This window comes from Leopardus geoffroyi, chromosome E2 (assembly GCF_018350155.1).
Source record: "Leopardus geoffroyi isolate Oge1 chromosome E2, O.geoffroyi_Oge1_pat1.0, whole genome shotgun sequence".
In the NCBI taxonomy this organism is placed as follows: domain Eukaryota; kingdom Metazoa; phylum Chordata; class Mammalia; order Carnivora; family Felidae; genus Leopardus; species Leopardus geoffroyi.
In genome coordinates, this window is record NC_059335.1 from 50,679,204 (window position 1) to 50,697,490 (window position 18,287).

At 39.7% G+C, this 18,287-nt stretch overlaps 1 protein-coding gene across 4 annotated transcripts in view; it reads left to right on the forward strand.

Moving 5' to 3' along the window:
* CNTNAP4 (contactin associated protein family member 4) overlaps positions 1-18,287 on the forward strand; it is a 255,955-nt gene that overhangs the window by 132,069 nt on the left and 105,599 nt on the right. For all 4 annotated transcript variants that reach the window (XM_045443602.1, XM_045443603.1, XM_045443605.1 and 1 more), the window contains 2 exons: positions 1,478-1,625; positions 17,212-17,415. In XM_045443602.1, the coding sequence (XP_045299558.1) occupies positions 1,478-1,625; positions 17,212-17,415 (352 nt within the window). The remainder of the gene's footprint in view (positions 1-1,477; positions 1,626-17,211; positions 17,416-18,287) is intronic.

Consider the following 18,287-nt stretch of genomic DNA (forward strand, 5'->3'; position numbering starts at 1 on the left):
AAAAAAAAAGGTATCAGAAAATATTTTGGCCAAATCATAAGAGGCTCTTAAAAGCTGAGAACAAACTGAGGGCTGATGGGGGGTGGGAGGGAGGGGAAAGTGGGTGATGGGCATTGAGGAGGGCACCTGTTGGGATGAGCCCTGGGTGTGGTATGGAAACCAATCTGACACTAAATTTCATATTAAAAAAATATTTTGGTAAATGCTGCTGAAGGGATATTAGTGAAATGGAAAGAAAAGTAGGTAAATGAGCAGGCTCCCTGTATATAGGTATTCCTAATGTGTTTGCCTTTTTCTTATGCAGTCTACATGAGGCCGGCCATATTTGTTGATCAGTCAGTCATGGTCAACAGACCTACCAAGAGCATGAATAGATCCCTTATTTTGTTCCTACATTTGCTGATTGTTACAGTTGAAAAAAAAAATCAAAAGAGGGGAAAAGGAGAAAAAAAAAGAAGGAGGAGGAAGGGAGGATGGGTAGCGGAGGAGGAGAAGAAGAAATAAAAAAATAAATATAAATTATTGAGAACAACTTCCACTTCCCCTAACTTTTTCATATATGAAAGCGTACCATTCGTCATGGAGGAGAAAAGTAAAGTGCTTAGATGTTAGGTGCTCTGGTGTGTGGCTTTTGCAGGTGAACTACGTGGTAGGCAGATGCATCCCGGTTTTGCAGAAGGAGGGTAGCTCTTGGTCTTACCATACAACAGTTTTCCAAATACCAGAGGGTTATTTTCTACCCTTCTGACCTTTCATTTCCTCATCTGCACTTTGTGCCAGCTTAGCATCATTCTCAAGGTCTTTCTAGCTTTCAGATTCTAGAGTCTGTAAGTCTAATTATAGGTCTTCCCAATTGTTATTGCTTCTAATTTCCCTTAACGGTTTTTCTTTTTTAATACAGGCACTTTTGTGTTGTTATTTTTTTATTAAATCACTTTGACGTACCGGCAGTGCAGTGCGTGAGGTTGAACAGCCTGTTTTCAGAGTGTAGTTCCTTAGTTCTGAATGGGTGATACTTTTGTTAATGTTACTAAGAGGATAAAATAAAACAATGGAAACAGGTCCCTAACTTTTATCATTCATCAGTGACTAAGCAACTTCTTTGCTGAATCAGATCCTGCTTTTTTAATGCGGGGAGAAGATTTTCTCAAAATTTTTTTGTGCCATTCACAATGTTAATGCCTTTTAATTTGCACTTTATAGAAACAACGTTTATTGAGGGTATCATGTTGAAAGCTGGCTTAATGGGGAAGGTGGAATTTCATCTACTCTCAATATAAAGAAAAGCTTGAGCAATCGTGACTTCTGTGTGAAAGAGGGACATTACAATGTAACTGGTAATAATGATTTTCTTGGAGAAGGCAGCCATTTTTATAGTGAAAAAACAAATCAGACATTGCTTGTGGACACTATAGGTCACAGGGTAAAATGGATATTCTCCAAATGCATTGATTTCTTTCTTTCCCTTTTCTTTTAGGGCTTTTCAGGAAATGCAAATGCAGACAGTGTTGTGTACTATAGACTCCAGCCTTCCATCAAAGCCCGATTTCTGCGCTTCATCCCTTTAGAGTGGAACCCCAGGGGCAGAATTGGAATGCGGATTGAGGTGTTCGGATGTGCATACAGTAAGTGTTTGTTTACCCAACACACTGACGTAGAGATCAAAAGAGATGTTTTAAGAGCCAACCTGCACACCAAAATTGACTTTATAGCTATGTAAAGAGATAAGATAGAAAAACAGGAATGATCTTTGTGGAAAGCTTGTGTGTGTGTGTGTGTGTGTGTGTGTTGTGCGCACACGCCCGTGCATGGCAATATTGACTTCAGTATTTACTGTTATATTTTAAATCAGAAATGGAAGCGTTTTATAGATAGATCAATCCATACGGAGATAGGTACACAGAGCTACCTGTTAATGGACATATGTGAATCCATTTATCCATATCTAATATTATTAACTAGATCCTAACTTGCAAATATTAGAGTTTCCCCCTCCACGAACTGTATCTGATGATGTTTCACTTAGGCACCCTGAATTTCATAAAAGATACAGTGTTCCATTTAGTATAACCAGTCAAACGTTAGGCACCAAAGAATGTTGGTCTCTTTAGCCTAAAAATAATATGCCATGTAACTCACTTATAAATATGCTGTGCCCTCAACATAAATTCATAGAAAAAGTAAAGACCTCTGCTAAAATATAAAATGTGTTTGAAATACTTTCACATAAAAAATGGTAGAAACCACAGATTTCACTTAGTCTCCTCTTAATGAAGCATTTTATTATATCTTTTTGTGGGGCAGGGGCCTAAGAGTTATTGATAGCCTACCTCAAGCCACACCATCCTGTTAGATGCTCTTTTATTATGGAACAGTGAGTTAGTTAACATGATCTACAATTATCAGATGAGCAGTCTGAGGTTTGGAGAGATTCAGTAATTTGCCCAGTGTCCCACGCCTAGTACACGGAAGAATCCGGAAAAGAGCCTGAGATTGTTCAGTTCCTCTATATCACTATTTAGCTAAAAGCTAAAGCTTTTTAGCCACTGAAGCTTTTGTCACACATAGTTTATCACTTTTTGATGTAAGTCCAGTTAGGTTCCGGTTCACTTCATTTGCATGCAGGCAAGATAGGTCGCGCACAGGACAGGCGACGTGTTGACGTTGTTGAAACTGTCAGACGGACAAACTGTGTTGTCCAGACTGCACATCTCCTTGCAGTAGTTAGTGATGTTCCCGGCATCCTTCTCTCCCATCAAAGGTAACTGACTGGCCTTTTGTTCCCATTGGAGCCTACAGAATAGCGATCACAGTGTGAATATCAACAGTAATCATAATCATAGCAATAACACTAATTTTAATAGTATTAAGTCTTTGAAAAATTCTAGAAGTAGCAGTGTTTTCTTGAGTGCTTATTACAGCATTACATGAACAGTTTGTAATTTTTTAAAAAGTCCAGGTAAATATTATTAGGTTACTATTCCCTTCCCACCTCCCCCCGTCCCGCCACTTCCCCCATCCCGCCTTTGCAAAAGGGGAGGCTAAAAGCTCAGGCACTAGGACTTGATGAAGCCATGCTGATGGGAAGTCACAATGCTGGGTTTGCAGCCGGATCTGCCAGACTCCAGAACCCACGTGCAGGCTTAGGCTCCATCCAGCTGTTGATTCGCAGAGATGAGCCAGGGAAGCGTACTTCTTACCATCTACCCACTTACTCTCTTGTCTCCAACAGCTCAGCTTAGCTGTTCCTGTTATGTGGTGCCTCCTCCTTCGCAATGATCTGTTGGAATAAAATCACACTTTAAAAAAAGTATCCCACCCCAAATTGCAATTCTGAAACACAGAACTCAGACAGTCCGTCTTATTTGTGTTTGGGTCGTAGAGTATAGCAAAGCCCACGCTGCACCCTGGATACTTAGCAAAACAGACTTCAGATGCTTTATATTTGTAGTTGCATCTCTACTTACTCAGAGCATCCACCTTGCAAAGTATTTATTTATCACAGTATAAAAATAGCTAACAGTTCTTGAGCCCTTACTCTGTGTCAGATACAGTTTTTATAGATGTCCTCATTTCATCCTAAAAATCACCCATTTAACAGAGTTTTAGAAGTATTAAACAGGTTCCCCAGTTGTACACCCTTGATACACATTCAATCTGGGATGTAAATTCAACATTCGTTGAAAAAGGACTACTGACACTGTTTTTCCAAAACTAAAGCACCGCTCATCATGTCCCCATGGAAGGAAGGGGCTGCTGAGGAACAGGGTCCTTTGAGTTCTTTGCTGCCATATATGCTTCGTGATGACCCAAATCTCCCTCCACTCTCATTGATCTGCAACCCTGTGGAACATTCTTTTTCCTGTGACTTCATTTGCTGTCTCTTGCAGTGAGCACATTGTCCATGCATTTAATCAGCTTCCTGTTTTCATTGACCCGCAGTTGAAGTAACGGTACTGAGAGCCAACAAGATTTGAAATTCAAACATAAACACGTATGGTAAAATGGTATGACAGGACTGAGTGTAAAATGGCTGTTGTATAATTTTGGATAAGAGAAAAAATAATAAACAATGGAAAAGTATTATCATAGATAACCTAAAAGAACCTCAAAATGGGTTGGGTGTGAGTCCCTTCTTGAGTGAATTTGATCAAATATATTTTAATTCTTCGGTAACAGTTATATTATCCACCTGTTAGTAGTATCAGCCTCACAGACTATGAATTTACTGAAGCATGATTCTATGTAATTATCATTTATTAAATAGTTAATAGGTATCAGATATTTTCTTTTTAGGCATTTTCTGAGTTACTCCTAATAACACAGTGAAATAGGGGCATGAATATTACCACTTTATGCAGGAGTAAGAGGAGAGGAACAGAATTGTCTGCTGCATGAGCCCCGTGGCTTGCTCTGAGTTCTGGTACAGAAATAAGTGGGGACCACCAGCCCCCCTTGCCCTCAGAAGGAAGAGCGGCAGGTGCTATCTGCACAAGAACACAGCTTGTAAGATTCTGTGTGCCACTCCCCAGAGTAGCCCAGATCCGAGATCAGTCTGGATTTTCTTCAGATACACAAGGCCATTCTCCTACAATCCCTTTAAAAAAGGACAAGCAGTGTTGGGGAGGGTTCAGGGTCTCTCTCCTAGATCCCAGTCACAGGATTCCTGAACATGCTGGCAATTAAGTGAGCCTCTTGGGAAAGCCCGGAGGCCTGCATGCAACCCACAGCCTTTGTATTCACATCGCTTGCACCAAGTTAATGTGACTTTTTTCCGGGCTTTGCCTGAGCTGCTCACTTAAGGGGCGCCTGGGTGGCGCAGTCGGTTAAGCGTCCGACCTCAGCCAGGTCACGATCTCGCGGTCCGTGAGTTCGAGCCCCGCGTCAGGCTCTGGGCTGATGGCTCAGAGCCTGGAGCCTGTTTCCGATTCTGTGTCTCCCTCTCTCTATGCCCCTCCCCCGTTCATGCTCTGTCTCTCTCTGTCCCGAAAATAAATAAACGTTGAAAAAAAAAAAATTAAGAGTGCTGTATACCAGGGTGCTTCAAGTCTCCTGACACGGGGGAAAGTGAACTTTAGAGAAATTAAGAACTTTGTCCGCATTACGCAGACTGCCTGTGTGAGATCTAAGATTTAAATTCACATCCATTACTTTCCAAAGCCAGTGCTCTTGACAACTCTATGAATCATACATGTGTTCGCCTTTTAAGTATTTATTGACACTTGCTGAAAGAGAACTCTACTAGGTATCGGGTGTAGGGAGAAATTCTAAAATAATGTAGATTTCTTAATAAATGGGAATTATTATATATAATTGGGTTTTTTTTTGTATTCTAATCCTAGGTTTATTCAGTACAGTCCTTTTACTTTATACAACAAAGCGCAAACACATTATCTAAAATACTACATAGTTACAAAATGCAAAGCAAAGTTTATAGTACTGACTGTACAATAAAAGCCAAAAAAGCATGTACACATTGCCAAAGTAATCTACAAGACCACCACCATGAATAACAGCTCCGGCTCGGGGATCTGTGATGACCCTTGCGGAGCTGGCTCTCAACTTGCTTGTTAATTTCAGAGAGCGAAAGGGAGAAGTGGGGTGTGGGGGTACATGCGTGAGTACTTGTAAAAACAGAGCCATTTGTGGCAACTAACATGAGGTGTTTGACCCCTAGAGGTCAGAAGAGGCAATGTCATAAAAATTACACAAACTCAGTGTAACATATGGTAGCATGAGTGTAGGTTGGGAGGAATAAAATGATTGAGAAATTGAGTGTAAGTGTAAGAACGCTGATAGCAATAGGTTTGAAACTGAAGTGCAGATATTTTCACTTGAGAGGCTGGGAGGACAGTCCAGATAGGGGAAGGGGCGGACCCTCGTCAAACACGGAGACAAGAATTGCTTGGAGGATCGGTTTTTATTGGAGAACAGTCATTCAGGCTGAAAATAAGGGCACACACATGTCAGGAGGCTTCTGGTCTCATGTGTGCAAGTAACAGTAAGGACCAGAGCACCAACAATCAGGAGAGAGGCTTCTCTTGATTCACATCAGACTCAAATATACTGAGGATGTGGATTCAGAGATCTTAGTGATCACACATGAGGGTCCCTGAGTTATCAGATTTGAACAAGCATCTGGAAAGTGGTGCCATGTGCTGAGAGGGGCAAGGGAGAGTGAATGAGCTCTGAAAGGGCACAGGAGAGAGAATTAATTGCACTGTTGACTTAACTGAATTCAAGCCTGGGGAATTCAGGAGGTTGGAACACGAAACCCTCTGAGCTGAAGATACATAATTGAAAGCTACATAAATATCATTGTTATTTAAATCGTAACTTCCCACTTGCAGAATTTCTGGTAATAATAACAGTATGAAGTGCTGTGTTTGGACAACTGCTCATGTGTTTGAAAAGGACAAATGCATTTCTATCATCATTAAAGCAGGTCTTTAACGCTGTTTTTCAGGTAGTGTGCATTTTTATGCCACCCCCCTCCTTGTGCCTAATGCATGTGTCCGCTGAAGTTCTAGGTAGCTGCTCTGATGAATATTGTAGAGACAGTGGCTATTGTGAGTGCCACACATAATTTTATTAGCCTCTGTCCGGGTGAGTTAGGGCAGTAACTTGTTATGAAGGTACATCAAGTGAATGGAAAATCCATATCAAAGAGCATGTTCTACTTTTATGTCGGAAAACTTGGAAGTTGTTTCCTGAGTAATGAGAGAAGTAGAAGCTAAATTTTATGGGTTCAAAGAGAAAGTATAAATTTCAGATGCCTTGGCCATAGCAGCCGTGAACATGTTTATAGATCTAGACGAGAGAGGTAGGTAAGGAAATAACTCATGGAAGAAAGAACAAGAAGAGAAAACGTTTCGTGGTAAAGAAACACGGTCTACGGAATGTCCCAAAGGAAAGTAAACAATGGTAAACAAAGGCAGAGAAAGGAGACAAAACTGAGTGAAAGCAGCTCTGTTTGAGATGTCCTTGGGGAAGTGGCCGTTAAGTCACAGGAGATAGTGTTCTTTAATGGTGGACGAATTGCTGTGACAGTTGCCCTCAGTATAAATACGGAGTTCCTTCCCTCTAGTCTTGTGTAAACATCCTCATTTTGCAGTCCGGGATCTTCCTTTCCTCATCCTCAACAGAAGAAGAGCATCCAGCTTCCCGGCCACACCGAGCACTTTCCATTTCTTCCACACGCCATGATATCATGATTTTTGTAGACTTGGGATCTTTGCACAGTGCCCAGGGCAGTCACCACACGTGGAGCCTTCACTTGTCTACCGAGATGAGTCTTTCATTCAGCACCTTTTCTCAGCATAGAAATCGCTGTCTCCGGCAGCTTCTCTGACATCTCACTTTTGGGTCAGAGGACATTTCCGCCTGCTGCTGGAACAGCCATTCTGCTCCCCGTCGTACCATGCACACATGGTACTGTATCGTAGTCAGCTATTCCTTCTTTGTCCTGAGTCTTCTGGATAGGTGCACGAACAAAGGGAGGTAGGGTTGGTGAGCCTCAGGAAGGCTTTTCCCGTCAACCTGGAGGCACGTGCAGGCCGTGAAAGATATGACGTAGAACACGGGAGAACTAAGAAGGTTGGAAGGCAACAAACACATAGAAGGATAGAAACTACACAGAATATAGAAAGTGTTGTGTTTATTTGCTTAAATCCAGACCAATTAAGAGAAAATTATGGATTCTGTTTAACAAATGGAAGTAGGTCAACAATTACAAAACTCAGGCCAACTTAATAAAAATATGCTTTTTATCATGTAAAAAATATTGGAAGTTGGAACTGCTTCTATCAGTAGATTTTAATTTGGAAAACACATTAATAGGAAATGCAAGAAAGTAGCCTGAGAAATGCAACTACTAACACTGAACCGACTCTGAGTTTTCTGTCTATTCCGGACCAATCTCTTACACCACATGTCTGGTTAGGGGGAGAAATGAAAGGCAGTAAATGTGTTAGATTTACTCTAAAGAATAGTTATAATTGAACTCAATACATATTTGTGAAGCAGCTCCCCCATGTCAACAGCTAAAAACTTGATCCAGGTGAATTACATACAATCCCTGCACTCAGATTGTTTATCAGCTGATACCGTAGCTGAGGAATCCGAGCTTATGCCGGAGTTTGAAAAAGAAGATAGATTCTGGTGGGCCTAAAATCAAAGAGGTTAAATTCTAATTCTTTGAAAAATTGATAGTCTTAAGATTTTAATCTGATGATAAATGGGGTTATATTAAAATGAAAATAAGGTGAGCTATTAGGATACCAGAAAAAAAAAGAAGCAGCTATGAAACCCTCTGGGATTATGTCACAAGAACTCAGAGCCTGCTGAGGAGGCCCTCACTGACGAAAAATGGAAATATTGTAGCATCAGTAAGGATAGTAACTACAGTTCCACAACATGTTAAGTATGTTTAAGTGAGTGGGTTCATGACAATACTAAAAAACAAAAATCCAATCGGTTACCTATGAGAGAGATGAAGGAACCAACTCCTTATTTTGAAAACTAGTAAATGAAGGGAAACATCAAGAATTTATCTCACTTTCCCTATGTGATCTGTACTTCAAGGTACAGATCAAATAGAAGATAACAGGGCATTTCTCTTTAAAAGTATATTCCAGGTAATAGGTAAAGAGGGAAATAAGCAAATAGAATTAGCATAGTCCCACTTTGCAGCCCTAAATAAATTAATCGACCAAGTCAATGACTATAAAAGTTCACAAACAGATGATTTGCTTTTCAGTACCGGTCACAGAAGAGTCGCTTTTATTGGACTGTCTTGCTACAACTGGAATCACTGGATAGAAAATACACATTAAAAAACCTCCTTCAGGTTTCTGAAGTTCAACTTAAAACAGGATGATATTTGACAAGATTTGATCTTGAGAGAAGGAAAGCAAATTTTGAGAGATCCACGTTTCACTGAATTTTTCCTAAAAATGCATCCCAGTTGCAGGGCATCATAATGCTCAAGCAGAAAAGTAGCCAGATTTTACTGGGCTGTGGAGGCGGGGTCCAGAGTTCAGGGTTGCCAGAGTGGCTAGAAATTTAGGGTAGAATCCGGAAAAGGAGGGGGTCAGAGAGGGAGGGCCTCAACTCCCACATAAAAACTCCCCTTCAGTCCTCGGCTGATCCATGACCTGCGCATGCCCAAGATGGGGTACCAAGAAGCTCAGGAGAGAGCGGGATGGGAGATCCAGGCGCTGAAGATTTCCACATCTGCCTAATGCTGGAAGGAACACCTTTGGAAAAAAATCAATCCTGCCAATTTATAGGGACTTGTGGGACATGTTGGGCTCTTAACTGAAAAGCCAGAGGGCATTGCTTTAGGAGTAAAGACCAATCTGTGGACCAATTGGTATGTCCTGGGGCTAAGGACAAAACCAAAGTAGATCCATCCCAACAAAACCTGGAACCAAGCTTTCACAGGGTCAAGGTGATCCATGGACCTCTTCCATCTCCCTCCTGCCACCACCATCCCTCCCTCCCCAGGTTTCACCCTCCCACCCTTCCTCACCCCTCCCCAAACTTGTACCCTCCCCTTCCCTGCCTCCTCCTTCTTTCCTGATCCTAGACATTCACAGAGGTGGACATCTACTCAGACTAAGATTCATTTCCTCAAAGATGTCCCCAGTCAAAAACCTCATTCAAATCTCCCTGTTCAAAACTCGCGTGCAACCTGCCCTTTTCCTTCATGCTCCACTTAACAGTTTGTAAATATATCTGTACACGTGGGGTGAGTTGCTTGATGTCTTTCTTTTCCTTCAGACTGAGGGATCCATGAGGACAGAATGTGTTCACTGTTGTAACATCAGCTCCTACTGTAGGAGTGGACACAGTAAATGCTCAGTAACTATTTGCTACGTAGAGAATTAAGAAAAACATCCAGTTAGCCATGACGAAAATGGAAAAATGAATAAATGTATAGAAACCACAGATTTATTACATTCCTCCAGTAGCAGTTGATTACATAAGTGTGGAATAAACATGTCGGCTGTCGAATGTTTGTTATTACTAAAGTGATGATAAAAGCATACAAAATATGTAATAAATTAGGCATTTTGATACTTCCATTTGAAACCCACAGCTTTTTGTGTGGTATGAGAAACTGGAATTTTTCTCCACATATTCCAAATAAGGAAATTGAGAATCCATGTTTATGTGACTTCTGTGGCATTACAAAATTACAAACAAATATTAGAAACAGAAATACAGCTTATGTCCTCCAATGACACACTGAAGTGTCCTCTATGTAGTAGATGTTACCCATTTCAAATCTATTTAAAATGTTCATTTAGATTGATATTTGAGTGGCAGTGGGCTTGTTTGTTCCTATAACCTCCTGGAGTGTTACCACTGATCTTAATTCAGTCTATTTAAAACCGTGATAGTAAAGTCACCTTTTGCCTGTGGTTATATGCAGCACTTGATCCTGTACCTTCTTCCTTTTTATTGTATTAATTTTGGTTGTTTTAAACTTAAGAGTGCCTTAAATCATTCTGTGTTCTTTTATGCTACCATGCAAAAATAGTCCAGCCCATTTCCTGTTGATTTCTCAAGTGCTTGGGCTCTCCTCGCCATCTCTTCAAAACCCAATTCAGTAATGCAGATCTCAAGTGCCCATACATCATGCTGTTGCTTTAATATTTCACTATATAATAGTTTAACGGTGACTCAGCCTGATTTATGTTTCTTAGAAGTCAAAATTGGACTCGTGTTTAGAAATTCATAGGTAGTAACTTTCAAATAAAGAAGCAGTATGATCAGCATTGGAGACTGACTTGTGTAGCCCAGAAGAGTTTGGTTGATTGTTCTTTCTCCACATAGAGTGCTTTTTCTCTGTTTATATTTTTGGGGTGCTTCCCACAGAATTCATAGAAAGCTGTCATGTCTTTTTCAGGAACTCTCTCATGACCTTTCATAAAGGCAGTTTTCTCTTATTCAAGGATTTGTTTTCCGGTTCATGCATTTTCTATTCCAGTTTTTCTCTTTTCCATTTCTTAGCCAACTGACCTCATCAGTGATGCAATGATTCATAGTTAATTCACAGAGCCAGTTTCTCTCCAAAACATCTTTCAAGGACAAGCCGCTCCCATGTCCAGTTTTCTTCAAGTACCACCTACGTGTAGATAAACATATTCATTTTTCCATGGTCCAATTCAATATGCAACGAAGTTACTCATTTTCAGACAGAAGGTTTCTTTAACCTTCTTGTTCTTCTTGTCAGATAATCCTGATGCTGTCAATCTGCTCAGGGGTCCCTCAGGAACCTGTTTTCCTGGGTGTGGCTCTAGGAGCTCCTACGCTGGTGGATATAAAGCAGAACCCAGGATGTTGGATGCTTCTGGAAACCTCACAAGATACTCCTCAGTTGATTCTAACATGGCTAGACCATGGAGCTCAATTTAAGAAAACATGCTCCTGTATGTTTTTTTTTCTTAGCAATCCACTTGGAGTGGTGGGGACGGTGTTGCTTTTTCAAATCGCAACCTCTCACATTTTGTGAAGCCTCAAACTTTGGAGCAGGGGTAGGATGTAGGTGTGAGGGAAGGATACCGGGTCAAGTGGAAGATATTACACTGAGGGGTGTATCTGCATGTGTCATATGCCCAGGTAAAAGAACAATTTGCTGCTCGCATAGGTAAATCTGCGATTTAGTTGACATCCTTCTCACAGGCTGAGTGGATCAACTCCTCCTGCACATGTTAGAAATCATTCAGACCCAGCCCTGACGCAGCAGCAAAGCTCTAAGCACTGGCCTGAAAAATCACATCTCAGGGATGTGTGTCTTTCCCATTACAATGGAAGCTCCTTGAACAAAAATGTGCTTTGTATTTATGCATTGCTGTGTCTTCCCCTGTTCACAGGGAGCTCTCCATAGATACGTGCTTGCAGAAAGGGGCGCAAGGAGGCATTTCAGCAATACCACTTCTGACACAACTCCCTGAAAGAAATTTGAATATTTTTATTGGAAATCTCTTCGTTCCATGGGAGATTGTATTTCTGAATCATGCAAATAGAGCAGACTATACCTCTTTCCTGGGGTCACGGGGAGAATTGATAGGAGAGTAGGGCCTACAGTCTTTGTGAGTCTCTTCTTTCCTTGACGCCTGCTATAAATGAGAAGATTCGAGATGGAGGTATTCACTAAGGAGGATTCAGGTCACCGACAATTGCCATAGTGAGTCAGCTCAAGCATTAGCTGACAGACAGAGAAAAAGCCACAGAACCCACAGATGGCTCAAAATCATTCTTGCTGCCTAACCCGGCAGTGACATTGATAATGGAGCATTCCTCGTGCTCTTCAGAATTCATTATTTTTTAAAGAGTTCAGTTTTAAATACACCGAATGTACGTGTGAAACTATTTTTGCTGTGCCTCTTTCCCTGCCCAGTGTTCTAACAATAAGTCATAGCAGCAGTTAATGTTTATTGACTTTTATTTATGCACCAGCAATTCTTCCAAAAATTATGCAGATAGACATTCGTGCAACAATCCTGTGAAGAATATACTCTTGTTATTCCCATGTGACAGATAGGAAAGGGACAGAGGGGTGGAGCAACTTGTGCCACAGAGGGAGTAATGCCCTGTCACCTGTTACTATGTTACATGATGGGACATAGGCACTTCCAGTTGTGATTCAACTAAGGTCGTTGAGGCAGGGAAAGTAGCCTGGACTATCTAGTTGGACCCGATGGAATTACAAGGGTCTTTACAAGAGGGAGGTGAGAGGATCAGTCAGAGAAGGAGATGTAACTGAGAAACAAAATGGGGGATTTGAAGATGCTATGATGATGCTAGCCTTGCACATGAAGAGAAGTTGTGAACCGAGGAATGCAGATGGTCTCTCCAAGCTGGAAAAGGGGGAGAAAAGGGATCATCTTCCAGAGACTTCCGAAGGAAAGCAGCTCCTGCCAACCCCTTGATCTTAGGACTTTTTGAATTCCCAGACTAGAAGATGATAAGTTTGTGTCGTTTCATGTGACTGAGTTTGTGGTCATTTGTTACATCAATAACAGGAAACTCATACAGTTGCCCAAGGGAGGGTGAAGGTGCAAATCCACACCGACTAGTTATCTTAACTCCTGGGCTACCCTGTAATAAAAAAAAACTATTAAAAATGTCTCAGAAGGGGGCTAGCCTGAGGAGGATAAATGTGTCAGAACAATTTGCAACTTATTACTAGAAAATTAGAGTTTATGCCCTCCCTCTGGTGAACAGGATATGACAGGGTCACAATATTAATATTGATGGCAATCTAATCATTAAAATATAACCTGAGTGACAAGCCTACTAATGAACAGATTTACAATTAGAAAAATAATTCTTTCAGTCAAGTAACACGTCTCCCCCTACATCGTTGGACTGTGGGTCTTTGGCTGTTATAAATTTTGTTAACTTCTGATTTCTAATTTTTATTACAGCCAATTGTCTAATACCTCTGTTTTTCCTATTTATACATTTCAACCATGTACAAAAGATTCGTTTTCTGAAAGTGTTTGACAAAAGATGGGCATAAGTGTGATTCTGTTAACTGAAACATGATTATTACTTGGATGCTTAATTTAGTGTTTCTAAACAAATAAATACAGAGTTAGATTACTTTCATGAATGGCGTGCATTCATTATATCTTTCATAGGTTAGTTTCAATGTAAATAAATATTGTTATGAATCATCTGAACTTTTCTTTTGTGAGAATGTATTTGCATTGGTAGTGTCCTTTGTGGAATAGCAAAAATAAATTCACCTTGAATGTTACTGGTGACGGCTCAGACATGAAATGTTGCTTCCCCAGCCAATGATGTGAAGCCCAAGTTGAACTTTAAAGGTTAATAATGTTGAAAGTAAAAATTTCAAAAACAAACAAATAAACATGACACTCATTCAAATACAGAATAAATACATATGAAAGATTAATTAAAGAAGGAATCAGAAATATGGTAAAGCTAGTTGAAAGAAGATTCAAGAGCCTGAGTGTAGATAGGAATCCTGGAAAGTATGTTGGATTACTATCACTAGGTTGGGTACATAAATGGTTAATGTCGAACAGGGCACTAAAACCAAAAGCTTTTATTTTCTATCACACAGAAGTCATTTGTATTTCCACTGGGAAAAAAAATTTACAAATTAACATGTAACTGAGCACAGTCTGGCTCTAACCCATAATAAATAGTAAAATGAGACCTTTATTAATCCACCTAGAATTAAATAATCTTTAGATGGACCTGTGAGAAAATGGTCCAATATGACATTGAAAGGAAGTGAAATTATTGCTTTGGGTTATATCCAGTTTTTCTTAACAGTGGGTAAGACCATTTTCAGGAGAGACTGCAAATCTCTCTCTCCCACCAGCATCCTTGGAGAGATAGATTCTCATAATGAATTCAAATTAATTCTCTCTGTGTCTCTCTCTTCCTCTCTCTCGCTCTCTCTCGCTCTTTCTCAAGATTCTTTTTCATATAGTTCCAGATTTTTATATCATTAACTGTATGTGCCACAACACAGAGTTGTGTGATTATTGCTTAAAAGTGTATGTTGCTTGTATTTCAGATATGTTGTGTAAATTGCTTTTTATAACAGTGACTTATATTAGACCCATTATAAGTAAGTTTTCTATCTAAAGTAATACTGTTAGGAGTCATCCTGAGTTTTTTCTTTTATGATAATTCTTGTACACATATTGCACACATGTAAGGTGAAGTTATCGTATACTAACATTGTACTCACATTCTGAATTATATTTAGCTTTTCTTCCCTGAAGATATTGTTCACACACACACTGAAGTCCGTGATGGTGTGGCAGCAAGTTTGTTGATTTCCCTACTTAAACTACTTTCTCACTTACAGACCCATTTTCAAAGAAAGTCCCACTCCTCTTCCTCCTCTGAGAGCTGAGTTACCGACTGTCTCTGTATTTCTTTTCATGACGGTAGAGGAGAGAAAGTATTGGGAGAACATCTAGGTCTTTGGGAATTAAATGTCCTAAGAGTAATTCTAAGAGCTTATGGGGACATGTGTAGGACTTGAAGATTGTGAGGAGTAGAAAGGTTAGTAGTGAGGTTTCTAGATCAGAGAGGTGAGTTTCTCCAACTACCTTAACTAAAGAGCCAGTCTTCTGTTGACCTTGATCAGTCTGTCATGGTTGTTCACTTGCTGAGCAGTGTCCACCTTCATGGAATGTCAGCTCCATGAGGGCAGGGGGCTGTGCTGGTGTTGATTACTCTCTCGATCTCAGCATCCATCACAGGGTCTCACAAACGATTTGCTGATTAGATACTTACTGTTTCTGAATGTCTCAAATTTCTTAGTTAATATCCATGGAGTAAGGAGATAATAGGTAAGAATGAGAGAAAATGGCAAGTGGCTTCGTTTTAAGAGATGAAGCAGTATGCCATTGCTTTAGACATCATTTGTCTGACACATTTTTCACTTTCCTTTGTTGCTGATGGAAATATACAAGGCACAAAAGCTTTAGGTGCCATGAAGGATGATTATGACCATTATAATGTGATAATAATAATAGCGAAGAAGAGAAAGAAAGAAATAGTGGGGTAAAGTAACACAGGCTAAACCTTTATTGGAAAAAAAATTCTCTTGGTAGCTTATTCCAAAAATAGACTTTATCTAAAGTAAAATCATTATTATGATGGTTGCCTTTAAGCAATACATTAACTCAGAGATAACTGCATTGCTCCAAATGCATCAGCATTTAAAGTCTGTCTTATTGGAATTTTTCTTAATTTATTGTAATCTAATAATCATAGAACACATTATTTGTATTTGACACAGAGTTATGTTTTTACCATGCACATTCATTCAGCTATATAACAAGGAATAATTGTTCAGTTAGCATTATTCTTTCTACAGAATGCAATGTTTATTCATGTGCATTTGGTGAATGAATTCTTTATAAGCACATTAACAAGATGTGGAAAAATCAAACCTCTGACTTTTCAAAAGATAGCTGCATAAAATAGTTGAAAAAATTTGGGGGGGGTGGTGAATATAAATGGTTCACATTAAATATGATGGATAATCTGAATGAAATGTATATTTGGGCATACAAGTAGCTGTAATAATTTTGTCAAATGAAACAAGATGAGTAAACTTTAATGTCATTTCATTGACTGGGAAAAGTCAGCTAACCGGTTGAAAAATAGCTTCATTGGGTTTCCCTAACTTCTTCCTTTATTACATAAATGTACTCGCAAGGGTAATTGCCTTAAAAAAAAATCTTTGACTTGCGAAATGTAGAAAACCCTGCTCGGCTTTCTGAGTATTATCAGTTCTATTTTGTGTCTGTTGTTTGGGTGCAACTGATTTTGACAGATATGCTGTTATGTTACTGGTATAACATGACATCTTTTTTCAGATGAACTGAATAAAAGTGATCTTGACAATGAGTAGATAAGACACTGTCAGAAAGCTGAAAAAACGTGTCAATGTCACAGTTTCGACACAAATGCAGCAGAAAAGCCCTTATAATATCATTAAGTGACTATCTTTCCAGTGATGCTCTTGAGAAGACAGAAGATAACATTGCTCTTAAATACTATTACTTAGCCACAAAAATAATAAAATAAAACAAAGCACAAAGGTCAGGATAATATATACTTGAGATGGCATTTGATGAGTCTGATGGATGTGTTTGTATTTTTATGCAGATCTTTTATCTATAGCATGTGTGAGAGAATTTTTGAGATATCAAAACCATTTTTTTTCAGGAGCTAAACACCATTTGCCTTCAGCACTTCAGGAACATGATTAAAAATACTGATGGTGAAATATGCAAAGTGGTTGTGTGGATATTGATCATAACCTTTTTCTTGATTTTATTTTTTCATTGAATGAAAAGAAATAGCTTTCAATAATAGAAAATTAGGAATACATTTTGAGATGTATTTCTAGATAATGATTTTGTAAATAGGTTAGCAAAGACTAAAATGGAATCAATCCCAGGCATCAAGAGGGAATTAGACACGAGCTTTTATTTTCTCTCATGATTGGCTTGGAACTGAACTATACGTGCATGTGTGTATGCACATTGCTTTATATACGTATATATGTGTATGTATGTATATATATATGTGTGTGTATATATATGTACATTCACATGTACATATATGCACATTTAAAATGCTTTAATAAAAAGTGTATTTATCCTTTAGAATGACTTTTAATGTCTTTGTCTTTAGGATCAGAAGTGGTTGATCTTGATGGAAAAAGTTCCCTTGTCTATAGATTTGATCAAAACTCCCTGAGCCCAATAAAGGATGTTATTTCTTTGAAATTTAAAACTATGCAGAGTGATGGAATTCTGCTCCACCGGGAAGGGCAAAATGGAGATCATATCACGTTGGACTTACGAAGAGGAAAACTCTTTTTACTTATTAATTCAGGTAAATCTATTTGGCGAAGTGTTTGACAGTCTGGCCACTTAGATATCACTTCAGTAACTTTATGCTTTTATAGCTTATCATATAACAATTAAGGTGCCTTATTTCCAGATTCAGGGGCTTATATGTACACCAGTATCATACTTACATATAAAAATGGTTCCTATCGGGGCGCCTGGGTGGCGCAGTCGGTTAAGCGTCCGACTTCAGCCAGGTCACGATCTCGCGGTCCGTGAGTTCGAGCCCCGCGTCAGGCTCTGGGCTGATGGCTCAGAGCCTGGAGCCTGTTTCCGATTCTGTGTCTCCCTCTCTCTCTGCCCCTCCCCCGTTCATGCTCTGTCTCTCTCTGTCCCAAAAATAAATAAACGTTGAAAAAAAAAATGGTTCCTATTTTGCAAATTGTACAAGACCCTCATTTAAAATTTTTTTAAATGTTTTATTTATTTTTGAGACAGAGAGTGAGCAGGGGAGGGACAGAGAGAAGGAGACACAGAATCTGAAGCAGGCTCCAGGCTCTGAGCTGTCAGCACAGAGCCCTATGCAGGGCTTGAGACCAGGAACCATGAGATCATAACCTGAGCCCAAGTCGGACGCTTAACCAACTGAGCTACCCAGGCACCCCTGCAAGACCCTCATTTGATGTTTCTTTTGCTTAGTGCCGAGAGAACTACATAGCTGTTGTTTTTTTTTTAATTTTTTTTTTAACGTTTATTTATTTTTGAGACAGAGAGAGACAAAGCATGAACGGGGGAGGGTCAGAGAGAGGGAGACACAGAATCCGAAACAGGCTCCAGGCTCTGAGCTGTCAGCACAGAGCCCAATGCAGGGCTCAAACCCACGGACCACGAGATCATGACCTGAGCCGAAGTCGGCCG